General features: G+C 34.3%; 1 protein-coding gene across 2 annotated transcripts in view; it reads right to left on the reverse strand.

Annotated features, from left to right (window-relative positions):
* Positions 1 to 24,266, reverse strand: part of Lam (Lamin) — a 103,597-nt gene that overhangs the window by 16,831 nt on the left and 62,500 nt on the right. For both annotated transcript variants that reach the window (XM_090371697.1, XM_090371689.1), the window contains exons 3-8: positions 22,790 to 22,939; positions 18,591 to 18,761; positions 15,519 to 15,644; positions 10,284 to 10,504; positions 6,416 to 6,650; positions 446 to 550 (exon numbers count right to left, since the gene is read on the reverse strand). In XM_090371697.1, coding sequence (XP_090227823.1) covers positions 446 to 550; positions 6,416 to 6,650; positions 10,284 to 10,504; positions 15,519 to 15,644; positions 18,591 to 18,761; positions 22,790 to 22,939 — 1,008 coding nt within the window. The remainder of the gene's footprint in view (positions 1 to 445; positions 551 to 6,415; positions 6,651 to 10,283; positions 10,505 to 15,518; positions 15,645 to 18,590; positions 18,762 to 22,789; positions 22,940 to 24,266) is intronic.

Consider the following 24,266-nt stretch of genomic DNA (forward strand, 5'->3'; position numbering starts at 1 on the left):
GTGTTGTGATATTTAACACCAAGCATTTTGGGCAATAATATTGATATCCTTAATGTGAAATCCTCTCCCTTTTGAGCATTTTCCTTCACTAGCTACAGCTTCATCTTAATAAAATTACAGCTGAAATGCATGTGATATATATCACACTAAATTCAGCTGCAAAACATTGTTGCCATTTTCCCCCAGAACTTACAAGTGAGACCTTCCAGTATTTATAACACTACATGACATATTAATGTGTATATCTAAATGAAAAAGAGGTAGCTGCTTCTTTTAAAATACACACACTTAGAAATATCAGAGTAACCAAATGCAAAAAACTGGAATTATGGGTACAAGTGTATCACTAGATAGATAAAATTTTTAAAATTATATTTATATAACATTCTGAAATACTAAAATTGAATTAACACACTATATTAGATAATATAAAAATACAACTTACTGTTATGTAACAATTGGCCTTAATGGTAATATTTCTGTGAAATTTGTAAATGGTTTCTTTGCCATCAGCTTTTCTCAATAGCTGCCACCCACTCAATGAAATATCCTACAAAATATACAGAATACTATTTTAATACTTCACTTCAATAATTTTATATCATCATTATAATCAATCATTCTAATTTTTATAACCAAAATAAAATGGAACATAAGTTTATTTTTTAGTGATGATGACAACATAATAAAAGGTTGCTGAAGTCTACAGTACTTCGGTAACATGTATAGAAATGGAGGGTTGGAAAATCAGAAGAAAGTTGCTAACGCTGAACTTGGATTTCTGTGTACCATGATTTTAATGGTAAGTTTTCAAATGGAAACTTATGAATCCACTCTGAATCTGCTTATCAGTCACATGCATTGTATGATTTGGTGTGGGGGGGGGGGCATCTCTGGGGGGGAGAGAGAGAGAGAGAGAGAGAGAGAGAGAATTACAAATTCCAGTTCAGAAGAATGTTGTCCATGAAAATAACTGCACAAACAGCATGCAGAAAAGTTGAGCTTCTAATGTAATAGGAGTGTGGCAAATTTGTGAAAAAGTGTTATAACTACCTCATATTTCCTCATTACTCCCTTTTGGACAGAGCTAGGATTTTGTTCTGCTTCCCCAGATGCATGGTAGGGCAAATTTGCACAGAGTTAACAACCACTCAGAAGAAAAATAATTCTAGGGTAAAAACATTTTTGGAGCTACAGGAAATGATATGTGTCAAAAAAATTTGAGTTGGGATTAATCCAAGAAATATGGATGTTACTGAAGATGAGCACAGATAAACCCGGTTTTCCCTCCCACAAGGAATTAATGTTAAGTGAGTTCTCTTCCATTCATATAAAATGGCTTGGAAATTAGAATTTAACAAACTGGTGGTGGTGCAGTGATTCCCAACTGTTATAGGAAATAACCCAGATTATAATTTGTTAAATCTCCATAACCCAATATAACATTCTATAATATTACAAAAATAATGACATTCAGAATCAATTCATTAATAATGAAGAACCCACTGAACTTCATTTTCTCTGTGTAACACTAATTTTTCTGTTAGTGTACTTGGGTGATTTTCAGTATTCTTATGAAAAATAAACTATCAAAATGCACAGAAAACATTCCATTGACCCCTTTCCTTTTTTTGGAAAAATACATCTGTGATTTCTTTAAAGGGAAGGGAGGGAAAAAAGTCACATCTTAGAAAGAAGATGTGCCAAGAGTGCAGCGCCAGAGTTGACACGCTCTTCATACTCTCCAAGTTTGGTTGAAAAACTTGCCACATCATATCCCACCAACTATCTTATGACTTTCTTATTGCCTACTGTATGTTATTTTTAATTTCTGTTTGGTTGTTTATTAGTTTACTGCATTAAATAATATATTTAATGCAACAAAGGTGTGCTAACAATCTTGATTCATTTTTTTGTGCATGGGGAAATGACTTCAAAATCCCAAAAACAAATGTTTACTCCATTCATTAAGAGGTCATTTGCATTATACTTTGAATACAAAGTTGGAGATCAAGATTACATGCCGTTTTTATATGAAAGAGTGCTCCAAAAATATGGTTTTAAAATGTATCGATATGTTGGACTGTATCTGTGGAATATTTGCGTTAACTTGAAAATTACAGCATGTTTTGGGATTCGCCTGGGCTGCAGTTTTCATTCTTATGGCACATCAGCATCTTAGGCCGTATTGTGTTTCTGGAACAATCCACAAGTTTTTCATGCTAAAAATTCTGAAATTACTCACAGGGGAACCTTACTCCCTCCACCTCAGAAGCCATTTAAGAATTCCTCCAATTTTTAACAAAATTCAAACTCAGACCTCTCCAAATGAGCAACCAATGCCAAAACCAGTATATCATGGAAGAAACAGCTAAGCTACACAAAACACATTACAGAGATCAAGAATGACCTGTCAGTCAGAGCTTAATTACAGCAGAGAAAAATGTGTCACATCAGTCTACTTTAACAGAGAGAAGCTTTCTGCTTCCATATTACAATGAGTCTAATTAAAGGCTGTAAAAGTCATGAATAATGGTGAAGGATTTTTATATTTAAAGATTAAATTGCTGAGAATAAATGGAATGAAAACAAAAAAGGTACTTTTCTCATCCACAAATTGAAAAACATATGCATGACAGCACATTTTGAATCACATTAAATCTAATTGAAAAAGGAACACAGAATCTTGAAATAGTCACTACCAATTTCACAGCTATTGAGCAAATGTTATGGGGATATTGTTAAAGAAATACCTTAAAAAAAGTCATGTCTTTAAAGATAAATTTCCTGCATTCTAATTAAAAAAAATTTTTTTTTTAACAAATCTGGGTGCTGTCAGCAGTGAACATGGCAAAAAACATTATAAAGGAAAGCATTACCAGAGATGGTGGAATCCAAATATGCTATTTACTGATCCAGATGGTAGTTATAAATTTTGTTTTTACTTATATGCCACTATGGTCAGGAGTTTATAATTTCACTGCACACTATTTTTTATTGCAGTTGATATATCAATGCAACAATTAACATCTGTAGTAGTGTACAGGCTCAATCTTGTAATGCGTACATCCACCTACATTACTCCAGAACTCACCTAGCCTTTTTATACAGTTACACTGGAACCCCAGAAACCACAGGATATTACTATTCCATTGCAACTGCTTACACAACCAATTAGCCAATTAATAATAGCCTGAGTGTTTTCTGTGGCAGTGTACATATTCAATCACGCAATGTGTGCATCAGTGATTACATATGTTAGCCCAAGACCATGTCCTTTCATAAGTGTTTAAGTTTATCACAGCTGCTGACTTCTGAAAGTCTGCCAATTATTTGCAGGCAGAAGTCCTACCCAAAAAACAGGAGGAAAACAAGATTTTTCAGAAAAGCAGATTTTTTTTGAGGTCCACATTGCACTAGAAATTAAATATCACTGACAAAATACACAACGATAAGCCATAACACACAGCCATAAGAATGTAGCAGCAGAGAGTGCTGAAACTGAAGTCTACATGCCTGTAGACTGAGTCCAGTCCTCAACTGTTTTCATAGCAAACTCAATGATCTGGTAAGAGATTTAAATTTACCAAAGTAATCTGCAGAACTCCTTGGTTCTAGAATTAAGTCAAAAAATCTTCTAGCACATGATGTTTTTCCCTTGGTACAGTGAATGACAACTAGTCCCCTACTTTTCTGAAGACAATTTATGATTTTTTTTGCAGTAATATAAATGACTCAATGAACTATTTAGGAATTAGTTACAGACAATCCTACACAGTAGAGACTTTTTATTGACTCATCAAAGAGGAGTCTCAAAGGTGTGTTGTTCCACAATAGAAATAAATATGGGTCAGTGCCAGTAGCTCACTCTGTGCATTTGAAAGTAACACGAGAACTTGAAAATGTTGTTGACAAATATTTAGTAAGTATGAAGAACAATGGTTGGTCTGCACTGACTTTAATGCCTGCCTGGCAACCCAAAGGTCGCGGGGTTTGAATCCCGCCTCGGGCTTGGATCAGAGTAAAATGCAAAAACTTTGGGAGGTACATTATGGCTACAAAAGCCAATGCGCCAACAACAAAAAAACAAAAAAACAAAAAACCACTGACTTTAAAGTGATAGGCATGTTACTTGAACAGCAATCTGGCTATAGAAAATTGCTTGCTTTTTGTGTGAGTGGGACTCTCAGGCAAGGAATAAGCACTGGGATGTCAAGGTCTGGCCAAAGAGGGGCAGCTCATTGCCTGAATCAAATAAAATAGTTCATAAACCAATAGTAGACCCCAAACTGTCCTTGCACATCAAACTGGGTTTGATGAAACAGTTTGTGAAAGCTTTACCTCGGGAAAGTCCCTGCTTCAACTAGCTTTGTACTAAATTCCCATTGATCACCCATGCAAAGCTAAAACGAGATATTTCTGTTGGACCTCAATTTCACAAACTGATGAGGAACTGAGATTTTGAGGGAATTATGAATAAAAGAGAAAAACAGGTGTGGATTAGCTTCAGGTCTGTTGTAGAGAACTTCTTAGGGAACAACAAGAATCCAGACTACAAGAATATAGTTGAAAATATGTTGGCAAACTTCAAGAAACTGGGCTGCAACATGTTTGACCCATTGTAGACCACCTTTTAAAATGCGGTGAATGTTTAGTTGATTTTTTACCACACTACCCTTTTCAATAGTGTTTTCAATGTGTATTTAAATATAAAAGCCTGGTAAAAGTAGCATTTTGTTATAATTTCAGTGCACAAAAAATTCTGCAAAAATCAAATTTTCTTTCAAGATTTTTGAAGAAACTTCACATGATGGAAACAAATGGAAATCATTTTTGAAATTGGCATTAGAAAGTGATTCAGAAATGCCCTTTTCTGAGAAAACCTCAATGAATTTTTCTTTTAAATATGCAGAGTAGTGTTATGATTACTTGAAAATACTGACATAAAAAAAAAATTTGATACTGGTATTTGTTTATATTAATGGCACTGTTGTTCAAACATGGCTCTCAAGAGAAATCCCAAAACTGCACCTGATAGACAAGATTGCAGTTCAGTTAACTGAGATAGTCTCTTTCTGGTTGAAAGAGATGGTTGAATACTATCATTCAGTATTGCTATAAGAAATTAAAATGCCAAGAATTATTTGGGATAAGTTTATAGTTCATGCTTTCCTATGCACCTGCCAGTTTCTCAAAACAAGAGCTACTGTACAGCAATTATTTTTTCTTTTCTTTTTTTTTATTATTTATTTATTTATTTATTTTTATTCATCAGATGTTTGGTTCTCACACTGAAGTTGACAGAAATGATCTGCAATATATCTATTTCTTTACCCTCAATGATAATGAGAATAGTGGAAACTTTTTTATTTTGCAAATCTGATTCATTTCAATTTGGTTTAAAAAAACTTGTTTTCCAAATAGCATTATTGGATGTCAAATTGGTTCTCCAAATAAGATTATAAGTTAAAGTTAAATATTTAACTTAACACTTCCAATAACCAAGTTAGGAAACTTTCTGTCTGTTCTGTCTGGGGCTAGCAGATTTCTGACTGCTGTAACATGGAAACATGCTTTGGTATTAGGGATTCATGACAGAAACTTGCTGGCCACCAAAGTTAGACTGCAATTTACCAAATTTATTCACAAAGAATGCAGCTTCTGCTATGAATGAATGAAACATTAACACTTCATTGGATCACATCAGCATACAAATCATGGTCTCAAAAGTTTACTTACTGTTAGTAAACTTTTGAGATTGTCAATATGCAGATGCTGAGGTGTATCTGCATATTGGTTTCTCTGTTCTCAGCATTATTATGTGCAGTAGTGTTAAACAGGCACAAGAATTGGCACGGTTACACAATCAAATCCTTCATTCCACACACACACACACACACACACACACACACCACACAGCATTAATAATTGTGATGTCGCATCATCACATATCTCTAAGTTTTAGTTTAATGACTTTCTACATAAGAGCGTACTTGTATATGCTTACTGCTTCTTTTTTAGTTTGTTGTGAAATGTAATAAAATGTCAATGTAAACTTTTAAGTGCAGAAATAACAGCAGTGGTTCTTAATGCAGCTTACTGCTGACCATAAAGAAAGATGTTAACTTATATGGTAAATATGTGAATAAGCATGAATTTTTCAAGACAATAAATAAATAAAATAATAAATAAGAATAAAAGTTCACTGACATGCAAAGTTGACTTACATAACAGGAAGTTTCCCCCACCATAAAACTTAGCTAATAAAACATTTCTAAATAGTTTCTTGCTAAAATAGATTCCAGGTAAATGCAATTTAACTTTGTTATTATGACAAGAACAAAAGTGCACAGCTATCCTTTAAATCTTAACAAAGTATGCTCACTGAGAGAAACAAAACTAAAGTATTACTTACACTGGTACCTTTGTTATGAATTTTAACATATTTTCCATCTGCATCATGGTCAGAAACTTCAACATCTCCTTTTGCTGATGCTGATATCTGGAAGTCGCTACTGCTCTTTTCTTCAGATTGAGTAACAATAGTTCTTTTACGTTTGGTACCTCTAACTGGTGTACGCCTGACAGGAGTACTTCTAGACTGTGCAATCAATTCAGCTGTTGGAGTTTTTCCTGGAGTGATATTTAACCTAAAAGTAAGTATAACTTTTATAAAGGAATGCCAGCATTTTATAACTTTAAAAAAATTTCCTGTATGAGTGTTTATCATTCATATGTCACATACTGACTAAATCAAAAATGGTATGCATAATTAACATGGCAGCAGCAACCCCCCCCCACCACCACCACCACCACTAATTTACTTATTTCTGCAAAAAGCTCTTAGTTTTTTAGCCCTTTACAGTCCAGCTTTAACAATAAAAAAATAACTACTTGAAATGTGATGTTCAAAAATTTATTTTTAAGTTTACATGAACTAATACATAAAACAGCACAACAAAACAGTTTAAAAGCTCTAGTACAATATTTCTTCCTGAAAGAATTCACGAAACTTTCCATCCAGATAATTAAAAAATATTTTAATTTAGAGTATCTTACTTTTAATTCCTTTGTTTGTCCTTTTGTGGGTGGGCAGAGATGCAACATCCAAAATATCTGCAGAAATCTCTTTCTGCTAAGTACATTCTTGAAAAATTGAATTCTGGTAATAGCTCCGCTCCAATACTTCTTTAGTTCTCCTTTAGTTCATTTAGTGAAAACAAAACTCAGCCATGCCAATATGGAACACACAGAAACTACCTTATTTTAAGTTTCCTTCCCCCCCCTTCAATTTGGCATCAGAAAGGCTTTTTACAGACACATTGATGGCATGTCTAAATATTCAAACAGAGTATAAGTTATTTTGTAACTTTTATACTGGGGGGGGGGGGCATTAGCAGATGAACATAATATCAATAAAAAAAGAAATTTTATAACTGGAAACGCCAACAGGTGAACCAGTTTCCATATCAGACTTCATGAGGACAAAACAAAACAAAAAACTATCCATTCCACCTGTTAATAAATGAATATAAACATCGATTTCGTTTCTCAGATTGTTTATATGAAGTATAAATGGATGGCAGTACAGTAATCAACAGTGCACTGGGAAAACAAATTTCATAATCAAAAACATGAATGTTTCAGCAGCAGAACTTCAGAGGACTTAAAAAAATCTGCAGTTAACAATTCAATATAGACATCAATAGACACTGATTTAGCTTTTCAAGTTGTTTATATGAAACATAAATGTGGTAGTGAATTGCAATATTTATTAAATGTAATTTTTTATGAAAAAATTAACATTTAATAAGCATTGCAAATAAACACATATATTTAATAAGTGTTTAATTAAATTTATACGTAAAATATTGTTTTTTTTACAATTGTTATTTTTAATAAAAAAAAAAAAAAAAAAAACTTGTATTAATTCTGGTGGAGGAAAAACCAAACTATAAACATGATACTATCAGTCACTTTCATTCTCAAGTTAATAAAACCAATAAGTTGTTGAATTCATTCATTTGATTCATTAATTGGCTCCTGGCTGATAAACAATGCCAGATGTCTGAAGGCATTCCAGTCAGCATGATTGATCTTCTACCACGGTATTCCTCAATGGGTGGCATGGTCTCCCATTGAAAAGGGTGGATATCATAGCAAAGCAATCACTACCATTAAGGTTTTCTTTAACCTCCCATGTTCAAACAGAGAAGAGAAAAGGGAAACAGAGAGAGAGAGAGAGAGAGAGAGAGAGAGAGAGAGAGAGAGAGAGAGAGAGATCACAGTAAATGTATAGGTGGGCATATGAAGGTGTTAGAACCAATGTTTAGAAAGGCCAGATCATTTGTTTGAGCATATGCTTGATAATCCAACCCTTTCCATTGATATCAGCACTACCCCACAGTGTATTATGTCCATTAAAATTCCCCAATAATAAGTGTGGGGGCAAGCAATTGCTGGGTGAGCTCAAAGTCTGCTTTAGGTGTTCCCAGATGGAAAATAGAGTGAGCAAATAGTTAAGAGAAACCCAACTGTTAAACAAACTACTACCGTCTCTATGTTGGTTGTACGGGATGTAGGCTGAAAGGGGGGGGGGTATGTTTACCTAGAAGGATGGAGATTCCTCTGTGGGCAGGTCCATCCCCCAGCTCTGTCTTTCCAAATTATTGTACACTTATGCAAGTAAGGGTCCATTTGACTTTGAATATGTCTCCTGTAAGCAAAATCAGGATGATTCATGCTTGCACAGGAGGGCCTTGATGTCATCATCATTTTATACTAGGGGGGGGTATATTGTATTTTATATAATGCAATTACCTACCGTGGATTTAAAAAGAATCCACGGTAGGTAACTGCATTGTAAGAATTTGAATGTGACCATTATTACATATGACTGGCAGTTTTAAATACAGTAAACCGCCGAGTTATGGCTCCCATAGTAATAAAAGGGTTCCATTCCAAAGTATGAAATATATAAGAAAAACTAGTCTAAAATTTTGTCTATGTATGTATTATATGTACCTTCATAATATGACTATGTACATAGACAGTACATAGTGAAATGCAAGCATAAGGCATCGAAATGAAAATAAGAAACAATTTAATATTAAATGTAATATTTTTTATTAGAAATTTCAAACAAATCTTTCAAACCAGTGCCTTTGCTAGCTAAAAAAGCTTATCCAGTTTCGCTAAAGTGTTGATAAAGGTGTTTTGCCTTTTCACAAATGATGAGTGAAACTTAACGGAATTTTATTTTGAGTTCGGTCTTCTATCCACAGATTTAAAGCCTTTTCCATTTTTTCTAATTTAACATCATGAGTTACAGAGCAAATTTTTGAAGCAATTAGCGCGTTACACTACGGTGGATTTTTTCTTCCGATTTTTTGATCGATCGTACTGTTGACTCATTGATTTTATAATGTTTTGCCACTGACGAGACACTTTCACCATTAGAAATTTTGTCTAATAACTCAATTTTACTCGCTAATGTCATCGCCTTATTTGATCTTTTCACAATTCCCTTGTTATTAGCCATATTTTTGTAGGGGTTAGAAAAGAACTTGTCCACAATAAAGTCACTTTCTTTTAACCGTTAACACACTCGAAAACGGTAGATTTTTCACTTTTGTAAGCATATTAATTTATAAATTTATTCAATTTTATAAATTGATTAAAAGCAAACGACGAAACCTTCCATGACAAGCACATAACACATACTAAACAAGAATTAGCAGGAAACATCCATGCTCGCGTTTTGTCACCCCTCTCCCCCCCCACCCACTGAGCGCTGTTTTGACTGGGAAGGATGATTTTAGCCACGCTCATGTTTTTTTATGGCAGAAATGTTCACAGCACTTTAAAATTCACATTTTTTTAGGTTTCATTTTATATTAAATCAGCGACCGCAAATACGCGAAAAGCGGGGGTTTACTGTATACTATTTATATTCAAATTTCCAAAAGGTTGTATGTGAGACTCTCAGCCAAAAACACAGTCCCCTAACTGTGTCTATGCAGTAAATCAGTTTTGACTTACAGCACCTTTACAGGACTCAACCAACCATAAGTTGAGGACAGCTTGCATTTCTCAATTAAGCTTTTGCAATAAAACCAAGGATCATTCTCCTTAGTTTTACTGCAAAAAAGATTTATTTATTTTATTGCAGGAAGATTTATTCACCTAATCAGATCAAAATGAGAAAGTTAATATGCATTTAAAATTCAATTAACTGTACAGAAAAGACATCGGCTATAATAAAGAATGTAAGATTGCAGTACCTGCTTTCTTCCCCCTCTAACAGTTTGCGATAAGCAGCAATTTCCAGGTCTAATGCCACCTTAATATCAAGCAAGTCCTGATATTCTTGAAGCTGCTTTGTCATCTTGTCTTGAAGTTCTTTAAGCTCATCATCCTTTGCTTGAAGTGCTGCTTGATGCCACTCTTGTTCTTGTTTTAAGAGTCCTTCTAAATCTTTTATTCTGCTTAACAATGATGAATTCTAGGGGGAAAAAAAAAAAATATATCATAAGCTAACAATCTTTTAATGCCACAGTGCTTGCTGTTGTTTGTTTCCTTGGTGATTTTTTTTGGCACATTGGCATCAATGGCCATAGTGCACCACACATATGTTACGTATTATGTTATTTCTTACAGGTACAGGTAGAGATAATTTCATAACTAGGACTGCAAAATTAATTTTCATTATTTTTTTTTTTTTTTTTTTAACTAGCTAAAGGAGGTAATATATATTAATCATCAAAGTACTGATGTTTGAGACATTTTATTACCTAAGAGTGAAGCAAGTGTAAGAGGATCTTCTTTTGTCGTGACTGGAGTGAAAAGATTCTGGCATTATCTTGCATATTTTGTGTATTCAACAAGGATATGTTTCACTGAAAGTGCAGTGTTACAGTGATGACACTAAGGGGCAATCTCCCTTCTTAAGAGATAACAATGAGTAATATTAGTGTGGCTTATTTGCAGACAAGCTAATATTACTTCCTGCTGTCGAATTGAACTGAAGCTTGAAGGCCATCGCTCAAGATTACTTTGAAGCTTATTGTTAAGTTGATTTTGCCATGATAACTGCAACTGGCACGAGTATTTTTCCTGAATTATTGGTCTATAGTCTTGATGAAGGATTTTCGCCTTTTTTGGTGTTGGGTGGTAAGTTAGCAGATTTGGCAGCATTGTCTACTAGTTCATTTCCAGAAATTGCCAAATGTCCTAGGACTCAAACATAAGTGCATGTTTCTCCCAAGTTCTGATAAGGTATGAAAAGAGGCAATTATTTCTTTTTCAACTAGGTGGGTGATGTTCAAGGCATTTTTTAGTGCTTTAAGTGCACTTGAAGAATCTGAGAAAATTATGCTGCTTTTAATATCAGAGGACTCAATGTAATTCAGTGAAACCTGAATTGCCATTAGTTTGGCAGAGAATATACTGAACTCGTATGACAATTAATAGGCTAATGTGATGTTTGGAAAACAGTGGAGTGCTTGCCAAACATGAACTGTTTGCATGTGCTATTAAGGCATTGGTGAGAGAAACAGTTAAAAGATCAGTCATGTAGTTGCCTCACTTAGTTATGAAAATAAGTAAAATGGGTGTCTCTCAGCCCTGCTCTTTGTAGTGAGATGCATACAGCCAATGGATCTACTTCCAGTATATCGAGTTTATGATGAGGATATCATGTGTTACATGTCTCTTGTAGGCACAAAAAGCATGCTTATCATGAGAACATAATCACTAATAAAAAAAATAAAAAAAAAACTTGCCAAATTCTAAAAACATGCATGTGCTGTCAATAGCCCAAACTGAAACAACTTCTGGTTCTCTCAGTCCTCACAATAATATGCCGATGATATTGTGTTACATGCCATACAAAGGCCACATGAACAATCCATGAACTAGACAAACCACCATGGAAAATCTAAACAGTCATCTCAACATTTTCTACAAACATTCTAAATTCTTTGGCTTTTTAATAAATTGGGATAAACTGATATACATCAGCTTAACCCCAAATGGGATGGTTGCTGCTGATAATATCTTTCTACTATATCCAGCCTTAGCAGGAAAAGTGCTAGCTCTCACGAATACTGTCAAATTCCTAGAATAACTGTTGACATAAACCTGATCTTCAAACATCCAATCAAAATACCCCAATTACTTAGAGGTATTCTGTAGTATCAAGATTGATTTATGCAACACTTATAATGAAGAAATTATGGGGATCTCAAGTTCTGGATCCTAAAGTTCCCACTTTAGGTGGTATCACCAATCCAACATTACATCTAAGGCTACTCTGATCCAATTTGGGATATTCTCACAAACCACACAGCTCATGTGCTGAAAAATCAGGATTTTCCTAAATCTATATTTCACCAAACATGATTGCATAAACATTTAGAACAAGAGGGGTGGAACCAGGAAAGACACCTGCACAGCAGCCCTTAGTTCCATCCTGGATTATTGGTCTATTGGCACAAATTACAGTGCTTGAATCTGGACACATCAATTCAACCTTAGCATTAGTTGAGGCATATGATGCAAGAAAGCAAGCTTATAAAGCATCAGCAAAAAAAAAAAAAAAAAAAAAACAAACAACCTTCATATTTCACCCATCTGGTTACTCCAAATGTTTGTCTAGTTCAGCCTTAAATTTTTTAAGCTATTAACTTCCACAACAACAGATGGATGTCTGTTCCAGCAATCCACAGGCAAACTTCCGCACATCTATTCTACAACTGTCTTTCCTCAATTTGAATCTATGCCCTCTCAGGTTCTTATCTCAGCAAGCAAAAGTATCCCATCGTCATCAAGCCTGCTCAAACCATTCAAGGCCTTGTACACTTCAATCATATCACCACGCAGGTTCCTAGTCTCCAGATGTTGCAACTTGCAGAATCTAAGCCTCTTGGTAAGAGACCCCTTTGTTCCTCTCACCAATCTTGTTGCCCTTCTTTGTACTCATTCTTGCAACTCTACATCATTCCTAAAACGAGGCCTCCAGACCTGTACACAGTACTCAAGGTGTGGCCTGGCCACTGCCTTATACAAAGGTTTAATCACCTTGTCTCTGCTAGCAAAATTCCTATATATCATTGACAAAACTCTGTGACCTGCTCTAGCAGCCTGTCTACTCTGCCCAGAGAACTGCATATCCAGCTGCACAATTACCCATAGGTCTTTTTCATTTTCTCCAATTTCCTAGTATCAACCTGGATCTCTGATCAATTGTTAAGTTATATTGTGATGCCATTCTGGACTCTAAGTGCAAAGGGCTGCTGTGTCATTGCTAATTATTTGCTTTTGTTCGTTTTTATATCTATTTGTTATAAGATACCTCTCTGATCACATGTATAGGGAATCATTAAAGTACTTCCTTTAAGCTAATAAAGAATCTTATTATTATTATAACATATAATCTCATTTTGATTCGTTGTATACCATTGCTGCTCTTAACATTATTTGATGATGTGGCCTTTCTGTATCTCATTCCAGGTTCCATAGCCATGCCCATAAAAGTTTTTTTTTTTTGTGTTGGGTTAAATGGGACTTGATCCCATTAACTGCTTTGCTAGTCACAAAGGGCAAAGATATGCTGAAATTTGTGCTTTTACATATGTACTTACTTATCAAGCAGTTATAGTACTATAGAGAAGTAGTGGGACCATTTTTGAGTACTATATGCTATATTGAAATATAGGTAGCCCTCGATTTACGTTGGGATTAGGTTCCTGAGGGGACAGCCGCAAATGGAACCCTTTATATAATGGAGTAAATCAGAAATCACAGGGTTAGGTTCTGGGCACCAAAAATTTTACCTACCAGCATCAATTGTTTTATTTTATTAGCATTCTTCATAGTTATAGCCCTACACACATTAGGATTCATAGCCCTACACACATTAGGGTGGCTTTCATCAGATTCTATCCTCCAAATATTGCACTAGGATTCAATTAACTACTTTTACCAGATACGGCATGCCTTTATTCTATTAAATTAAAAACCTTATAACAAGATTTATTAATAGGACAATTAATAAAAAAAATGTTAGCATAATAAATCTCCAACACGTGTAAATAGCGTAAACAACAACCAACTGAATGATTCACCGCATGGAATTTTACTACCTGCATCCACAAGTGGTTACTTTGATGGTGGGAATCTTTCTCGTCTCTGATACGAATGCGCCAATTGCTGATTGACTCAGATTGTCCTAAATCACGTGAACAGTGCATGATACATAGCACAGTATGATGCCAATAAATTTTGTCTGACGATTTTAAACTTTCAATTTATAAAAAAATTGCCAAGATCGGATCGGACCAGCGCAAAACGAGGGCTACCTGTACTGCATATAACATTTCCTTTTCAACAATTTTTATGAAGCTTGCAATGTATACTCAAATAAATAAATTGTCACAATTATGAAATAAATTAACATTATGCTAATAATATAGTGTAGAAATTTTAAATTATAATATAACTAATGAAATTTTGACCTTTTCAAAATTATGAAAAAAAGTAGGACTCAGTAAGTAAAAAATGCTTCCAACATCAGTTTTCAATTAATGTTTTGGTGGGAATAACTGATAATTATTAAGTGAAAGACAACTCATTGGCAATGGGACAAACTATGGTTTATGCACAACAGAGCTCCTGCTTATTTTACTCATTCTTTGAAGTGGTTTTTGGATGCTCACTATCCATACTGATGAGTAAGACAAAATGGACTGGTTTTGTGGCCTCCACCACAAGCACCCAACTTGCACCTAAGGGCCATATGAAGAGCACAGTTTACTTGAACAGCACCAATGTGCAGGATGAGCTTTGTCAATTGACTGAAACAGCTGTGACAGCAGTGTGAAACATGCCTGGTCTTTTTGAACAGACTAGGAATTCTTGTTACTATAGGGCTCAGTAATGCACTGAAACAAATGGATGATAGGTTGGGCATTCTTTTCAAACATTCAGTCAACATCAAATGCTGATATATCAAAAGCTAATAAATAAATGTAGTCCTAACCTGTTCTGTCTCCACTCTACAGGAAGCAAGTTCCTCTGGCCATTATACTAACATACCTGAAGCTGTGCATTAACTCTCTTGATGAAACATCCATGAGCAGCAGCTCATCCAGAGAACTTCTGTAAATCCAACATTGTATGTTGAATATCTGCTTAACACCTACCCTCACACATTTCTGGATCTATTCATGATTCTCTGGCAAATCCAACATGGTTTTCACAGACAACACACACATAACCATTTGGAAACTTATCAAAACAAGTAATCTCACCTGCTGATGTTAAAATTTGGCATGGCAAACTGATTTACACTGACTTCCCTCTTTAATATACTAATAATATCCATGAATTCTGTCCTTATTCATTAGTGTTCTAATGCTGCTGGTAGTGTCTGTGTGCGTGTGTGCATGCAGTATAAATTCAGGTTTGCCTAATGAAGTCATATTTTTAATAGAGAAATTCAATAAATGGAACTTTACCTGTGCTTCTAGATCTATAAGTTTAGAAGCCAGATTTTCAGCTCGAGATCTGAAGGTTCTTAGTTCATCTCTTGTATTATGTGTTGCATTAGTATGATGGTCCAAGGCTCGCTGCAGTTCTGTTAACTAAAAATTAAAATAATTTCTTATTAGCAATAGAACATTATATTAACATATAATATTACGAGATACTAAACTTGCACTCAACCATAATCATAAATACACAATCAGAGAAAAAGCATGTTCTAATAAATGTAACAACTACAATATCAACGTGTTATATTAAAATAAAAGGAATAACCTAATGTGCCAATTTTAGTTAAATAAATAAGTAAAAGTTCTTGATGAATATGTTGTTTTAATAATTATGATACAATCATGAGATAAGTTTAAAATTTTAAAATGGGATAGATCTAAGAATTAAATTTATAGAATAATTTATTCTTTAAAATCCAATATAATCAAACATTTTCTGGTGACTGGTGAACCCACAAGGTCAACAATCAAAGACTGACAGAAGGTCGCAGAAAATTGTATTGCCAACCTGTGCCATCTGCAGTTGTCAAATACATCAGTTGTCACTGATGTAGCTCTACTAACAATGAGATATGTAAATGGCAGCATGATATCCACATCTTGAAAGATTCCCACCTTGACAGCCAACATACAGGGATCTCATTCAAAATCTGAAAAAGGATGAGCAGCCACCCCACCCCACCCCTTTCTTGCTATCCACGGGTACAGCACCTCTACCATGCCCAGGACATAAAAACCAGTATAATCAGGGGACTCGAAACATCTGGACAATAAGCTGCAATAGTTAGCATTATCCTACATTACAACCTCTATCCAAAACCTATGACAGATAGTCGTTTAGAACAGAACTGTTGTAAATGTCATCCTGCCCCAAACTCCACGAGATCCCAACCCCACTTAACAAATTTCTTTGCTGTTCATTCTCATATCAACAATAAAATAATCAGAATAGCCCAAAAAAAAAAAAGGCATCCGAACCATCTTCTCCAGCATCATTAATTTGAAAAAATTCTCAATCTCTCTTACCCTGCTCAAACCAAGGGGGGTGTTTACAACAGCAGCTGTCAGTAAGAGATGAAAATTTCCTATTATCTTAAACATACAAAACATAATTGAAACATCGAGTAAATACTTTTCTCAAGTCTGCTATATAAATAAAATATATGCCACCTACATTAATTTCTTTAAACAATATAGTATTAGTAATGGCCATATGGTGCAAGGAAACCAAAGGCTTATCCAAAAAAAAAAAAAAAAAAAAGGGTAAAATAATAATAATAAAATCAAATAAAATAAATAATTAATAAAAGAAAAGGAAATAGACAACCAATTCATTTCCTTTCCAGGTAGCCTTTGAATTTCCCCAAACTGTCAACCTCAACCACCCATCTCACTTTGTAGGCAACTTATTCCAGTAATTTATAACTTGCTGGCTCAAATAAAACTTCCTGCAATCCAGTCTGAACATCCCCTCCCCGTAACTTGAATTTATAGCCCCTAGTTCTAGAATCATTTATAACCATGAAAATTTCATACTCATTCATTTTACTTTTGCCTCTCAGAGCCTTTAAACACCACAATAAAGTCTAATCTAAGGTGTCTAAGTTTCCAAGCTGTGCAACCCACAAATCTTAAGTCATATGGATGCCCTTTTGCCAATCTTGCTAGGCAAGTTAACCTTCTCTTGACCCTTTCAAGAAGCTCGATGTTTATTTTTAGGTGGTCTCCATATTTGAACACAGCATTTCAAGTGTGCCTTATATCAGCTGATATATGATGATGTCAATATCAGTGGATAATGATGTCCTTGCTTCTATTAGCAAATATTTGATAAATCATCGATAGGACACCATGGGCCTTCCTTGAAACCTGTCTATAATGCTCGGAGAACTTCAGTCTGACTATATCATAACTCCTCGTATATACTAAACAAAGCAAACAAAACTATGATGCATATGAATAAATTAAACCATAAAATAAATTTCAAAAAAACCATCAACCTACAATAACTCTCAAAAAAGCCTAGTAGGGGATGGGAATACGGATAAGCAAAATTAGAATTAAAGTGAAAATGAATATAATTTAGAAAAACATACCTGAAACTATAAAAATGTATTTGATGTCCATCCCTAAAGGAAACAGACCCATAAAACTTTACCATTAATATGGATTAAAACCTTTAACAAACAACTTAACTGACCAATTATTAAACCTCAATACTCCCATATTCACCAAAGCTATCCTAATTAAAGTAGAACCGTTAGTAGCTGCAAGCTGGACCAAAGCGAGATAACTGCTTTTCGAAATACCATCTTGAAAAGGGCAAGTAAAGAAACATCATGGCTTATTTTTATTTCCATGAGCCTTACCACTTCCTTATACCCCTGAAGTACTGCTTCAGGGGTATAAGGAAGGGAGGGAAGAAGACAGTAGGAGTAACTCCCTCATATTCACCAATATATTGGAGGTGGAAAGGTGACAGAAAAACAGAGAATAAAATAAATGTGAAAGTTTTTCACTCAGAAACACAACTGCCCATCCTCTTAGATGAGGTACTGAATAATTAGGACCTCAACTAAGAGGTCTTGATTGTCTACCAATATAGAGGAACCAAACGTTTTTACAGATATACTTTTCCAATTAAATAATCCTCAATAATGCAGATCAAAATTGCAAACTGTGCTGGAAGTGCATTAAAATTCATGATGCCATTACTAAAATTTAATTTTTTTATATTTATTATTATTTTTTGTTGCATAAGATTACTTAGTATGCCCACCAGAGGGTTAAAGGGAATGACTGTCAAATTTTGCAATGCTGCAACCTCCTAAAATGATAAATGAATTTGCAAGACCTACCCCCATGAATAAAACCCAATGATTTCATTTGTATTAGGAGTTCGACAAAAAATAAATAGACCAATTATTTTTAACAATTTTATTTATTAATACCAACAGTTTGAGAACTGAATTAAAGAACAGAAACTCTGGATAATTGTCAATATAAAAAAATTATTACAATAAAAAAGTAACATACTTTTGTTTCATAAAGTGTTTCTATTTCATCTCTGTTGATTCTCATCTGCGTTTCATACTGATCTCGCAACTCCTTCAGTGTATCTGATAACTTTTGCTCATACTGTTCCTTCAGCTGAGTATCTATCTCTGAGATCTCTGTTTGCTTTACCACACGAGTCTCTGACATTTCCTAAAGAGATATGTTTATTTAAAAATAAATCACTACATATAAAATTAAGTAATACATTACAAATATTAGACTTTAAATATGAAATTTCAAAAATAATCATTAAAAATATACAATTATTTGAAGCAATGTTTCTGGTATCAATTTTGAAAGTAATAAATACAATCAGAGTATGCTAAAATTATTAATATATAAGACCATCTTTATCACTGTTTCATGCCAGTTATATTTTTAATGATTATTTTAAATAAAAAATTAGAATAATACTCCTGATAACAGCAGGCTTATGGTACTGCTATCTCATCAGAGAGCAGGTATTATCCCACATATTGCTAAGGTGCACTTTGAGATTTGGTTTGTTGTGTGAAATGAGCAGTGGACCCAACCAATGTCATCATATATCTGTTTATTACTATAATAAGAGATCTGCAGATGGAATATTAACTATTAAGCTGTGGTTTCCACTATGCTGTTCCATTGATGTGGAAATATTATCTACCCTAACATAATCTAAGTGACAATGGTTGATAATGCAGCATGCATGACTGCTCAAAATAAAATAAATAAATTTTCTGTTTATACTCTGGGGCAACCACATTGTAGTCTCCTGGCTAATGCTTAATGATCTCAATGAAGTAGACAGTGTCTACCACTTTCTCCACATGTATCAACCTTTGCTAATTTTCTAGATATTATATACTTTTGATATAAGGGTTCTGGGTACTCCAATAGCTACCATGGTGGACAAAATTCAATGATCCAAATAGCTAATAATTAATACTTTCTTTGGTAGGATGCATGTGCAGATCATAGGACTCCTTTGAACAAGTGGTGGCTGAAGCACATGTAGTGGGGTAGCTGAATTGTGTGAATTATCCATCACCCCTACTGTACATATGATGACATAATATGAATGGAGGCGCCTCTGTAGCCAGGTGGGAAGGAGCAGCAGTGCGTAGCACACGCTTCTTGATTACACCGGGGTTCGAGTCTGTCACCACAAAATATGGAGGATGCGGAAAGGTCAGGGAATGACCACTGCATATTTTCGGAGCAAGATGGCTTTAGTTGCTAATGCTCCAAAAAAAAAAAAAAAAAAATATGAATGCTATGAGAGAAGTTTCAAACTGGCTAATATACAAATATAAAGCCCATGAGCAAAAACTGTTGTAACTAATTATTAAAAATAAAATTGATGAAAACTATTTCTTAACCCTTTCCAGAGCATGTACAGTTCTGCTTGTATAAGCTCTGGGGAGTAATTACACATTCAAGGCCTTATCATATATGATTCAAATATCCATTAATAAACAAATTGTTTTCAAATTTAAGTATTTCTGCCATCTTTTTGTGTTTCCAACTAATAATAAACATGGTTTTAACAGACAGTATGATGTCGTCCATTAAAGCAGCTTTGAAAATCAAAGGAAATCACACCTGCCAGCCATAGTTAGTCTGATGTGGGTTTAAAAATGCCAAAGTTCTCTGAAATTGTGATCTAGAAATTTACAAAATTGAATTATATGATAAGTATATACAAAGGAAAATACTGCATTAAAAAATAATAACTACAAGTTTTGTTTTTTACAATTTTTTATAAATATTTTTCAAAAAAGTTTTGCAAATTTCGTAAAAGTTTCTAATTTTATTTTTGGCAATAAATTTACTCAAATATTGGACAAATTAGTCAAAATAAGAAATTTAAAATACAATTGAAGTGCTATATAATGACCCTCCAGGGGAATGAGAAAAACTTGTTATATCAGAAGACCATAAAATCAGCAACAAAACAAGTAAAAGCATGAACATTTAATGTAATTCTACTAATACAATATAGTATAATCTTATAATATGTACTACAGTATTAAACAAGAAAATTATAATTGTAAAGTTCACAACATACGCTACTACATACCTATCAAGGGAATTGTTTCATACTTTAAAATAATCTCTAAAAACACACTGCTTCAATGGTAGGGCATGTTTTAAAAGAGAATTATGAAGGTGCGCAATAGCAGTCATTTCACTTTCGCAGTTAGGCTACACTTGAAAAAAATTGACATAGAAGTTCTAATCCTTGATGAGCAGCTTCCACTGAAATTTCTTGTCCAACCACAGTAGGTTCCTCATTTTCATCACTACAAATTTCAGAAGATTATTCAAATATCCATTAATAAACAAAATGTTTTCAAATTTTCCAGTATTGCTGCCATCTTCTTCATTTGTGCATATCCTGAAACATTCAATGCCTGCATATGCTCAAATATTTCTTCCCTATTATCGGACTGTTCTTTGCAATTAATAGAGGAATAAGCATGCAAACTTCACACATTGCATCATTCTTGGTGGTAAATCCAGCATGTTTGAAGCAGTTTGCGATTGCTTTTTCATCAACTTCATCCCAACCTGAAACACACAATTACATTGCCTGCAGGATGTCGATTTCACACTGAATTTTGCTTTCAAGACATAGCACAATTTTTTTTAATAGCATTTTCAGTAGTTTTCTTAAAACACTGAATTACATCTTGATCAAATGGCTGAAGAACTGGTGTCATTTGGTGGCAGGTACTTGACAGTGATTGTGCGTAGGTTGTTTACTTGACAATGAGGGGTGCGGTTATCCACAAACAGCAAATATTGTAATGTTTGCTGCTAGGAGAATGGTAATCCATTGTTTGGCCTTTTTTCCACTGCTACATTTCTTGCCTTTAAATGTATTCTATCTGGTGTTTTTGATTTTTTTTTGATTTGGTAGTTGTTGGCGCATCGGCTTCTGTGGCCATATTGCACCTCCCAAGGTTTTTGCAGTACTTTGATCCAAGCCCGAGGCGGGAATCGAACCCGCGACCTTTGGGTTGCCGGGCAGGTACTTTACCCACTCGGCTAGCCCGGTCGGCTCTATCTGGTGTTAATAAGAGCCCAGTTTCATCAGCATTGAAGATTTCACTGTGGTCGTATATCAGCAAAACATTTTTTAAACGATTTTCCTTTCATTTCTTTGTAGCATCAATGTCCACAGCTGCACTTTTTTGAAAGACAGGCCATGATGAATCTTAAATTTCTGGAACCATCCATCTGAACTTTTAAATTCTTCAATATCCATTCACAATTCAGCCTTAGCTTTTAAAAGATAACCATCTATGGGAACGTTTTTTGAACATATAATCATTAGCCATTCTAAAAGTACTCTTTCAAAATCCAGATACTTTGCCTTTCGTGCTCAAATCTTAACTGGCGCAGCAGATTTCTCTAAACTTTCAATCTTTTTCAGATCTCATATAGCACACAGAAATTCCACCCTTAGAAATGCCAAACTGTTTGACGATGTCAGCCTTAGAATGCACACCATATCTGCAGCTTGCAAAATCCTAATTTTATCTGCAATTGGCAAAGCTATCCGGTTTCTTGGAGCCATACTAATAAACTTACACTAACTAATGAAACTAACTTCTAGCTGCTGTTCACTTCATTACCACACTGTGAGAAAAGAGCATGGGAAAGCTTAACAAATGATTTCTCACAGTCAGGCTGCAAGCTTGTCAATTACTTTAATATATTTGAAGCATTCTGTCATTTTTAAACACAAATATTGTAATAAAAAAGAATTTTCAGATTAAGATGTAGAAATCTGTGGTCATTATATCGAAATCCTTTTATTTTCAATGTCGTTATACTGAATGTAAAATAGCCTTGGGTTAATGAGAAATTGGCCAGGAACAACCACATAGGACGTTAAAAAGAGTCACCAAAAAGAGCTTCAACTGTATTTATATTAATATTTAAAAAAGATTTTGTATGTTTTCATTTTTTATAATTTGTTAAGAATCCAACAAAAAAAATTCTCCATAGTGACAGTAGCAGAAACCTCACTATAGTGGGCCCAAATGCATTCAGCAAACTCACTAATGAAAAGGTTAAATGTTTAATGCATAAAACACACTAATGGTACAACACATGTAAAATAATGACTATAATAAGGTACTCACTACCAAGATGTATAAAATATCTTCCATGATATAACTACTTACTCTATCATGGACAGATTCCTTAAAGGTGAGTTCTTCTTTAAGACTCTGGACTCTGTTTTCTAGGTCTACTCTCATCAACGTTTCTTCTTCAAGCTGTGTCTTAGCAGCATCAAGTTGTTTTGCCATTTTATCTCGATCATTTTCAGCTTCCTGCAGAATAAAAAGGAGTTATAAAAATTTGCCCTATTGCATTTTCAATAAATAAAGAGATTAAAATAATGACACATAAAGATTACATTAAAAGGTAGCATTTTTCTTTAATTTGTCTAATAGTGATGTAGTTCCCTAAAGGATTTATTAATCCATTCCAATTTATCTGGAGAGGAGGTTAGCCTTGTAAACTAAGTTAACTAAGACTGATATCATCCTCAACAATTTTTTTTTTTTTTTTTGTGTTAGTTGTTGGCGCATCAGCTTCTATGGCCATATTGCACCTCCCAAAGTTTTTTCGTTTTACTGTGATCCAAGCCCGAGGCGGGAATTGAACCCGCGACCTTTGGGTTGCCAGGCAGGCACTTTACCTACCTGGCTAGCCCGGTCGGCTCCTCAACAATTAACACAAAACACAGCTGAGATCACATATTGCAGACATGGATAGTTAAATGCTTCATAAGCTAATTTTCACAACTTCAGTGAAAGGAAAGGGGGATTCAAGTTTGGCAGGAAATAGGCTATATTAGCCCCCTTTTTTTTTTTCATAAAAGTGATCTATCATTAAAAGTATGACAAAGCATTTCAGAACTCCGCTGTGAAATTTTATAATAAATCCACTTTCCCAAGCAAACTGTACCTCCTATTTTAAACTACATATAGAGTGGGAGAGTGACTAACTTAAATCCTTGGTATCGATATGCTCAGCTCATGAAAATCAAGTTGTTAATGTTTCTCTAGAAGGAGTTTACCAAGAATGTCAGTTTGTTTCAAATCATTTATGTCCTCCTTAACCTTCACCACAGCAACAATATACTATATAGGTAAAAATGCAAATGTGGAACAACTGCATCAATCATGACAAATTACTTATGCATCTATATTGATATGTATGTTAGAGATGAACACGGCCCCATACACAAAACAGAAAAACTGTTAATGATTTGGATGGAAGATGTAATTCAAAAACATATTCCACTAAGTTTCATGACCATCCAAACTAAAGTGTGCAGTCTTTTCAAAGACTTAAAAAGAAGGGAAGGTGGCAGCTATGACCAGAGATTTTTAACACAAACCTGGTTTCAGAGGTTCAAAAATCATGGAACTTTCATAACATTAAGATATGTGGGGAAACAGCAAGAGCAGATTGGAAAGGTTCTGATATCTTCAAGAATGATTTTGAAGTGTTGTTTAAAGAAAAATTATTTGAATAAAATGTTTTTAATGTGGACGAAACAGATTTCTACTGGAAAAAAGATGCCTGACCATACCATACATTCATAAAGAAGGAATTGTATGCTGGCTATAAGATGAAACCATTTAATTC

The sequence above is a fragment of the Mastigoproctus giganteus genome, chromosome 1 (genome assembly GCF_048544385.1).
Source record: "Mastigoproctus giganteus isolate SK-2022 chromosome 1, ASM4854438v1, whole genome shotgun sequence".
Lineage (NCBI taxonomy): Eukaryota > Metazoa > Arthropoda > Arachnida > Uropygi > Thelyphonidae > Mastigoproctus > Mastigoproctus giganteus.